The following is a 10,019-nucleotide window of genomic DNA, read 5'->3' as shown; positions in this document are numbered from 1 at the left end:
CCACATTTATGGCAACCTTGCTACTTAGGACATAAAAAATGGCCCTTCAAATATGGTTTTAGAGGTCAACAATATCAATCTAGAAATTGAGCTCTTGCATTCTCTAGAGAGGTGTGTGACATATTATTGGTAGACCTAACCCGATCAAGCCAACAACTAGGTAAACCCAACCAACAAGAGTTCAACCTTGGAGCTATATGAGAAGAACCCAATGCATTAGTAGAACCTTACCAACCATTTGGACTAGGGACAAACCCCACTTGTGTATCAAATATTAGTACATTTAAATTTTTAATATTTTATTATTTTAAAAGTACTCATTTATTTTGTGAAGGTTCTAAAAAATAATGAAACTTTTCAACTAATCAAGTATCAATAACTAATTTTAAAATAATTTTTGTTAAATTTTTTGCATAAAGCTTATAATTTTTTAAAATTTAATAAAAAAAATAACTTTTTATTTGTTGAAGGGTCCAAAACTTAATCTTACCGTTTAAGTAGGCTAGTATGCATTGCAATAGGTACCAAAAAAAACTATTCCTAATTTCATCTAATGCTACATAATAGCAAAGTGAGCCCGCACGACTACTATCACGTCATTATTTTGTTGTAATCAACCACGAGACAGAGAAATTGCAGGTGGACTAGTATACAAGTCTCACAGGTTGCCGGGTATGGCGGAAGCGGATTTATATTCCCTCGAAGTCTAGTTATTCTTCTCACGCCAAACTTTAGAAGACACGTTCAACACACTGAAAGATAAATGAAGGCATATTACAATCTTGATTTGCAGGTATAAGGCGTTGATTTTTATATATTTCAATTTTTTATTTATGTTTTTAGGAGAGGACGGAGGGGAATCGAAGAACAGAAATTTGAACCCTCGAAGGGAAAGATAAATCTCAGGAAAACAAGTGAAAAGTTTGGGCCTGTTCGCGTTTCGTTTAACTAGAGTTTGGAGATTCATCAGAATGAGCCGTGGTACAGGAGCTGGGTACGATAGACACATTACTATATTTTCACCAGAAGGTCGACTATACCAAGTCGGTTAGTTCATATCTTTTTTTACCTAAACCGTTGAAAATTATTTATAGAGTTAGCTCAGATGGTCAGTATAATTTTCATTATATTAATCACTTTGCAATCTGAGCCGATGGAAAAAGTGGGGACTAGAAATTACTCTACCAGTCTAGTTTTTTTTTCACTCACTTGTAAATTATATTTACTAATAAATTTTTTTATCATTTTTTATTTTTTTATTTAGATAAATTGATTATCTATAAATTTTAGAGCTTAAACTTTTAAAATTATCCTAAAAAATCTCAGCAAGCACCCTTGAATTTTTTTTAGGAAGCCTCTCCATTGGACCCCAGCCTAAGCCTGCTGGAGTTTAAACCTAGGCTTTTTTAGTTGATGACTTGCCATCTTGATCAGTCAGCCCGGTCCCAAGGACATATAGTTGATACATTAATACTATGAGTTTGTAATTGGTTTGGTAAGATGTTTTCTTTTGTGACAGATGGTTACTGATACCCTGACATCAAAATTTTACTTAAATTGTTTATAGGAAATGCCCCAGGTTTGTTTGTTGCATTTAGTTTGAGGTTAATGTTGATTTTGTGATTTTGAATGACAGAATATGCGTTTAAAGCTGTCAAGGCCGCAGGTATTACATCCATCGGTGTTCGTGGTCAGGATTCAGTTTGTGTTGTAACTCAGAAAAAAGTACCGGTATGATCTTATTTTTCTTGTGTGCTTGACGCTATTTTCTTTTGGATACTTTAGAGGTTTTCTTAAATGTTATTTTATGTTATTTCCAATTAACGACGTATCAATTATTATATTTATTGGTAAATCTTGGGTGCGGTTTATATTCCATTGTTAACACTGTTCTGGGTAAGTGTACTCAAACATCATTAAGATTTGTAACCATGGATCTCACTCATAATCTTTAAATCACGGGCTTACCATTAGTTTGCTGGAATTGTAGCTATGGGGACTTGAGTCTTGGTCATGGCTTTACAATTGCTCACCATTTATCATTATAACTGCAACCATAGACAGGAGGAACTATACGCAGGACAAGCTTCTTGACCAGACTAGTGTTACCCATCTTTTTCCAATTACAAAATTTATTGGTTTACTGGCAACTGGAATGACAGGTACGTTTGTTCTTTTGTTTGGTTAATACTTGCTATGTTATACGTTGCTTTTAATATAGTGTGGGGTAACCTTGGATCACATTCTTAAGAGTTGTAAACCTGAGCCATATTTGCATTTAAATCCATTTCATGATCTTACAACTGTATCCCATTACTATTACATTACAATCCTTTGGACATCATAATTTTAGCTGCATTTTTCTACTTACATTTCCATGTTGTGTGGTCAGCTAGGGTTTTGCCTATTTGCACCGACGAACTTAAGTCTAGAAAGTATGATTAAAAGTAAGGTAAAATCAAAATAAGGGATTAATGACCTTACAACCTTTGGGATTTTAATGTCCTAAATATCAAGTATCGGAGTCTCAGTCACTTTCAAACCCTAGGTGGGATTTCAAACTTTCTCATACTATCATGCCTTCCCTTTATTCCCCACAGCCCTGCTTTTTAGATCCTTTGCCTTCTGCAACCTCTCGGGTTTTCATTTCCCTCATTACACTGGTATCAAGTATGCCATATCCTTAACTTATCTTTTCTGGTATCAGTATCTCGATTCACTTGATCCCCACTATTGGTTGCATTAGTTATCCTCAAAGCCTGATCTACACTCCCTCCTGTATTAGTTATTACTTATTTTCGAAGCCTGATCCTAGCTCGTTTTAGCATTGGGTATTTTGAAGCCCAATCCTTGTTCCTTCTTGCATTGAATATCTCCCAATCTTGACCCTTGCTCGGCTATCTTCGATGCCCAATCCTCTCTCCTCTCATGCTTCCCTTGTCTAAACCTTTAGGTTTTCTTTACCATCATCCCTCTTGTTAAAGCTATTAACAACTATCTCAACACCTTGTTCCCTGCTGTTCTGCTGCTCTGCTTATTCAGGCCAGGCCCATGAACCTTTGCATTCCTTCGCCTCTTGGCATCCATGCATCCCATTTCTCAAATTCTCAACTTTAACCCTTCAAAGAATATAATGCCAACATACTAAATGGCAAAACATCTGAGCAACATTCTTGATTCCTTGCCCCCTCTTGCCATTGCATCCTTCAGGGATGGATTTCTTCAGATCCCTTCCTTTTGGCATGCCTTTCCCTAGCTCCTTGCTGTTCAAATGAAGAGTTCCACCTATCATCATGCCGACTAGGGATGCCATTAATGGGCTTCAATTTGAATTCGGTAAAATGGCAGAAGACTTTCAAATTCTTTTCAGCACGTGGGCCCATTGCTAGGCCTCCAAGCCTTATATATTTCAGGCAGCTTCATGAGTTATTATCTTTTGACATTTTATGAACAAATCCTAGCTGTAACTTGAGCCCTTGTGTTCAGCTATTGGATTTGAAGATGAAATTCCCTAGGCTTTGGAGACCAGTAGATGGAACTGTTGGTTTCTTGCAGTTTCGAGGATGAAACCCCATTGGATCTCTACTTCATACAAAGGTTGCATTCACATGTCAAGATTGAAGACTTTCAGCATTTTGGAGGATTTTAGGATTTGGTTATTTTCAGAATATATTTGTAATTGGTTTAGAAGCAAATCTTTGTAATCATTTATTGCATAAATATATTCAAATGAAATACTCAGTTCCAGCCAGTATTACATGTGTAAATCTATTAAATGTGTTGTGCATATTATTGCATAAAAGATGCAATGGTAAATTTTCTTATATATTATTGAAGGAAAGAGATACATTTATAGGCATATAAAATACTGTAGATATATAATATGCCAACTAACTACTAACCACCTACAGCTGTAGACATTTAAGATGTCTAACAACTAATTATATTGACCATTAACAGTATAAAGAAATATTATTCTAACACCCTCCCTTAATGGTCAATCTATCAAAAACACCAAGTTGCCCCTGAATTTTACAAACTTATCCGGGCTTAGAGACTTGGTGAAAATATCCGCAGTCTGATCCGTTGTCGGAACACACTGCAACCAAATTGATCCGTCTTCTACCAGCTTGTGGATGTAGTGACAATGAAGCTCAACATGCTTGGTACGTTCATGGAAGACTAGATTTTTGGCCAGTTTGAGCACCACTTGATTATCGGTATACAAGGGAGAAGGACCTGCTTGCAGCATCTGCATGTTAGAGAGCATCTTGCAGAGCCAAACTGCCTCACATGCGGCCTTGACTGTTCCCCGTTATTCGGCTTAGGTCAAGGAAAGAGCCACGCCTTGTTGCTTCTTGCTGCTCCAAGTGACAACACCTATACCCAAACTGAATATGTACCTAGAAGTGGATTTTTTGTCATCCACTGATCCTTCCCAACCCGAGTCAGTATAACCAATCAGCTTTGGATTGTTGCACCTGCTATACAGAATGGCATAGTCTGAAGTGCCTTTCACATATCGCAGCACTCGCTTCGCTGCAAGCCAATGATCAGCTTTTGGAGCTGTCATGAAGGGAGAAATGTAGCTCACTGCAAAATTGAGATCAGGTCTAGTGGCAATGAGATAGATGAGGCTGCCCACTAGTTGCCTAAATGTCGTTTCGTCGACCGAAGGTGAATTAGAGTTGGCTGACAACTTCAGCCCCTTCTCCATAGGTGTGGAGGCAGGTTTACAATTCTGCATCCAAAATTTGTCAAGCAGATTGTGAAATAAAGATACTGTCATCAGTCTGCCATACTTCAACACCTAAGCAATAATGGAGAAGCCCCAAATCTGTAATGTCAAAAGCTTGGCACAAGTCTTGTTTGATGGTTGTAATCAAATGTGTTGAATTGCTAGTAATGATCAAGTCATCGACATAGACAACAAGAAAAAGGATATCATCACTAGAGAGTTTGACATACAGATTAGTGTTAGAGGGACTACGCTGAAAACCATGTTCAACCAAATATTGATCAATCTTGAAGTACCAAGCCCGAGGGGCTTGCTTCAGGCCATAGAGGGCTTTTACCAATTTGCAAACTTGATGTTCCTTACCAGGAACCTTGAAGCCATGAGGTTGAGTCATATAAACTTCTTGCAACTCATCATTAAGGAATGCACTCTTAACATCCATTTGGTTAAGTTTCCATCCAAACTGAGCCGCAATGGCGAGAAGTGATGAATTGTGCTCATCTTGGTAGTAGGAGCAAAAGTCTCCTCATAGTCAATGTCCTCTCGCCGTGTAAATCCCCGAGCAACCAATCTAGCCTTGTACTTATCCAAATTACCATTTGCATGATACTTGATTTTATAAAACCCATTTACAGCTGATAGGTTTCTTCCCAAGAGGCAGATTAGAAAGAACCCAAGTGTTATTCTTCAGAAGACTATGGTATTCTGTCTCCATAGCCTTTTCCCACTCAAGAATGCCTTTAGCCTCGGAATATGTCTGAGGCTTACAGATGATGTGGATGTTGGCCATAAGTGCAAAGTTGACTGTATTTTGCTGCTTTCTCTTTCGGCGAACTGATCTATCCTCAAGAAGCTCATCATCACGAAGATCTCCTATTGTCTTGACCCACCATTTAGGCCTGAGGGTAGAAGTACCAACATCTGGCATTGGAGGAACAACATCCCCTGGAGTTTCCAGAACAAAGTCATCTGGATGCGAATCCTCTGAAAAATCAGGTGGTGCTGGATCGGTAGATTCCTCATCTTCAGAGTTAGAATGCTTTGAAGCCCTCCCATCATGGGAACCAAGAGGAAGACGAACACCAACATCAAAAGTCTTCACAGACTGAGTCGCAAGACTAGGAGTAGAAGGCATACATGGACGAGTAGTGTCATCAACCACAACATCACGACTGAAAATGAGACGATTTGTCTCCACATCAATCAACCTGTAGGCCTTGTGGTTGTCACTGTAACCAGTAAACATAAGTTTTTGTCTCATTGAATCTAGCTTAGCATGCTTGGTGTCTGGAATCCATACATGAGCAGTAGAACCAAAGACTTTCAATGGCCCACTTTAGGCTTGCGTCTTGACTAGGCTTCTTCAGGAGTCATCTTCTTAATGGCATGTGTAGGTGACCGATTCAGGAGGTAGACTGCAGTATAGACTGCTTCAACCCAGTATTTCATAGGAACATTGCGATGCTCCAACATAGATGGAGCCATTTCAGTAATGGTGCGATTCCGACGTTCAACTATACCATTCTGTTGAGGAGTGTATGGTGTGGTAAGTTGGCGCTTAATGCCATGTGCAACACAAAAGGTGGAGAAATTAGATGAGCAAAACTCCCCCCCATTATTTGATCTTAGAGTAACAATTTGGGAGCATGACTCTTTCTCAACCAAGGCCTTAAACTGCTGAAATGTATTGAACACATCTGATTTATTCTTGAGAAAGTACACCCACATTTTTCGACTGAAATTATTAACAAATAATAAGAAGTACCTGGACCCAGTAACAAATGGAGTGTTCATTGGTTCACATACATTAGCGTGAACCAATTGAAGTACCTTGGAGGCTCGCCAAGAATTGCCATCCGAGAATGGTGTCCTATGCTGCTTCCCAGCTTGACAAGCTCCACAAACTCCATGATTTTGAGTTTGGATCTCAAGTAGACTAGTAACCAAACCCTCCTGAGATAATCGAGAGAGATAGTGCACGTATAAGTGCCCATAACACTAATGCCAAAGGGTTCTAATGGATGTACTCCTAGCAGCCAGAGCGTGCTCCTGAGAATCGCCAGAATCAGCAAGTCTATACAAACTATGATCCTCAAGTCCCATAGTGATTGTCTATGAGTCTCCCTATCAACAATGCTGCAGGTGGAGGAACTGAAGACAACATCTAATTGAGAAGAATTCCTCATGATCTGGCTGACGGAGAGGAGATTATGTTCTGGAACATAGTAGACATCAAGAAAAATTAAATTTCTACCTCTTGAGTGAATCTGGACAGTGCCCTTACTAGCAACTATGTACTCTTCTCCTCCGAAGATTACTGAATCTGAGAATGGTGCAAATGTCGTGAATCAATCCCGACGATGAGTAAAATGTTGTGAAGCCACTGAATCAATATACCAGACAGAAGAGTGTATTGGATTTGTTGTTCTCTTGGCCATAAAAGCATAGAATGCAGATTCTTTCCGCTCTGAGTACTCTGCGACATTTGATTTCTGTTGAGTCACTCCCTTCTTTTGTTCAGAAGCGAATCAAACTCGATAGTCAGTCTTCATGTGACCAAACTTATGACAATAATTGCACTGAACATTCTTCTTCTTGCTGTCTGAAGAACCAAAGCCTTTCTGCTGAGAAGATTGAGCCTTCCCTTTGTTCTTAGCAGAAGATTTGGCAGAGAACGCTTGCTTGGTGGAGGTGGAACTGGTACTACTTCCAAACTATTGTCGCCACCGATCTTGCTTTAAAAGCTTGTTACAAAGATCGGGAAACTTCAAATCGACGTCAATGGAAGTGATATTGAGTGTTTGGATGAAATGCTCATAAGATTTGGGCAAACTCTTCAGAGTGATGACGACCATGTCCTCTTCCTCCATTGTGCGACCAATCGCCTGAAGTTGATCACGGATGACAAAGATCATAATCGAAAAGAGCATGTTCTTCAGAAAGAATTCTCTTCTCTTGTCAGAGGTTTCATAAAGACTCTTGAAATGATCTCAAGTTTCCTTAATAGTTTTGCCGGATGGTACTTAGGGAGTTGCTCGTCTGTGACAGAGAGTTTGATGAGCATGATGGTTTCCCGGTTGCGCTCATCCCATTTGTCTTGATCTTTTCCTACAGTAGTTGGACATGGAGACGTGCCCAAAACAACTGCATCAAAACATCGGTACTCAAAAATTGTGAACATGCGTTGCTTCTAAGGGTTGTAGTTGCGGCAGTTGAATTTCTGGCTACTTTCAAGTATGATGTTTGTCAGAGATGCCATCACATACCCTGAGGTTGAACTGGTGAAGGCGCGAATTCCAATGCACGAAAACCAGTAGATGAAAATAGAGGCTTTTTATTTTTAAAAGTTCAAGTCAGATTCTAAGGCAGAAATTGAAACTCCAGTATGGTTTTTGAGGCAAATTTTTTTTCAGAAGACTCAAAAAAAATCTTAAAGCAACCCAAAAGAGATCTCGAAAAACCCACATAATCTGCAATGAATTTTTTTTTTCTGACTTGAAACAAAGGAGATAATCACAAAACCCTAGCCGTAGAAAAAGTACGGAGGGTTCATAAAAAACCCTAGGCAGCAGAAGAATCACCAGAAAGCTTGCTGCAAACAACGAACACAGCAAAACACTGCCCACGAACACAAACCCAAACCACGGCGCCGTTGTCACGAAAATGAAAAAAAAATTACGACCCAGAATACGTCGCGACCACGGCAGATCGCGGGTACGAAAACACAGAAATCGCGGGCAAAAACATGGCTCAGATCTGCGAAAAAAAAGCTGCAAACGGGCACCGAAACCGCGCATAGATAGAAGGAAAAAGGCTGACGCATAAACCCCACGAAACCAGATCGCGGAAAACGGGCGCCAACAAATCGCGAAATGAAATCCGTGACTAAAAGAAAACCCTTTTCGCGCAACGAAAAAACTCAGAAAAAAATCCAGTTGGGCATAGGAAAAATCGCGGTGTAAGAGTTGTTTCGTTGCAGACAGACACGGCAAAAATCGCTTGCAAAGAAACTGGCGTTTAGCGTAGAGAAATTACGCGAAAATCGCGAAATCGCCGTCGAAAAAAATTGCAGAGAGCGCAGGGAGAGCCGGAACAGATCGCGATGAAAAAATCCGCGTCGCAACGTTTGTGCAGAGGTGCAAAAAAAGAATTGCGCGAGTTGCAGAAAAAAAGGAAGAGTGATGCTGGAGAAAATTAACAATTTGTAGATGTGGGGTTGAGTCAAGGGGCTAGCAGAGTTCTATGTGAGAGTCAGATGCCATATGTTTGGCAAAGAACTAGAGCTTTCATGCAAAGATGAAACATATAGATGTCCAGTACCAGTCAGTTTGTGCTATGGTAGAGGAAGGAAGGGTGATGCTGGAGAAAATTAACAATTTGTAGAATCTTGGATGCATTGACAAAGCCAGTGGACATAGAAAAGCTTAGGTGGTGCCATGAGTCTATGGGCCTCTTGGCCCCTAGCAATCAGTTGATAATATTGGTTTTACATTTTCTCTTGCAAAGTGTTTGACATATAGGAGAATGTTAAGAAAGGTGTCTCAACCTTGCAATCCTATGTATAATTCATATTCTCTTTGACAGGTGAGTTTTTGGTTATTTTTGGGTGTTTTTTGCATTGTTTTCTTGGCCCACGGTATTGTAAATCTACCTTTTTGATGTGCTTATCAATATGTGTGTATGCATTAGTGGTCAACATAGTGGATTTTATGGTGTTAGAGTTGCTCTAGATCTTTTTTTGGTGATAATCTTGTAAAGGCTTAGACTCTGCAAGTGTATTGTAACTATTGATTGCTAAATAATACATTTAGTTTTTTGAACTTTTTTCAGAATGTGGATCTTCCCTTGAATGTTTTTCTTTGTAACTGTATGATCAGTTTAAGTATTAGTGTAGGAAGCATATTTTAGAACTCTGCATCCTTTCAGGTATGTGCCTGTTAGATATGTCTTACTTTTGAATATTCATAATACATATAGTAAATGTACAGTAGTAGCCCAGATTGACGAGGTTACCCCAGATATAATGCTAGCTGCCTATGAGGGAATTAGAGATCAGTTAGTTTCCACTGTTTGTGGACTAACTTACCATGATTAAGGATTGCTGGGAGCTGAACTTATAACACAGCACATAAGGCAAAAGAAAAATTCTTCTGAAATTATAGCCCAAAAATTCTACTTCAGCTATAGTGACATAATGCTGCTGCAGAATGTTAGTTGGCATTTGAGGTGTAAACCTGGTTCTCTTTAGGATGAAAACCCTTAGGAAAATACACGGTGCAGG

At 39.3% G+C, this 10,019-nt stretch overlaps 1 protein-coding gene across 3 annotated transcripts in view; it reads left to right on the top strand.

The window, feature by feature from the left end:
- The first annotated feature begins 542 nt into the window (after positions 1-542).
- Positions 543-10,019, top strand: part of LOC131064551 (proteasome subunit alpha type-6) — a 29,171-nt gene continuing 19,694 nt past the window's right edge. The window contains exons 1-4 of one of the 3 annotated variants that reach the window (XM_057998713.2): positions 543-672; positions 844-1,047; positions 1,637-1,731; positions 2,081-2,162. In XM_057998713.2, coding sequence (XP_057854696.1) covers positions 972-1,047; positions 1,637-1,731; positions 2,081-2,162 — 253 coding nt within the window. In that variant the 5' untranslated portion in view covers positions 543-672; positions 844-971. Of the gene's footprint in view, positions 794-843; positions 1,048-1,636; positions 1,732-2,080; positions 2,163-10,019 lie in introns of all 3 variants that reach the window. The other 2 variants (XM_057998714.2, XM_057998715.2) reach the window with 2 other exon arrangements.

The sequence above is a fragment of the Cryptomeria japonica genome, chromosome 4, assembly GCF_030272615.1.
Source record: "Cryptomeria japonica chromosome 4, Sugi_1.0, whole genome shotgun sequence".
In the NCBI taxonomy this organism is placed as follows: Eukaryota; Viridiplantae; Streptophyta; class Pinopsida; order Cupressales; family Cupressaceae; genus Cryptomeria; species Cryptomeria japonica.
Note: the sequence above shows the minus strand (reverse complement) of the source record. Positions and strands in the feature narration are given on the sequence as shown.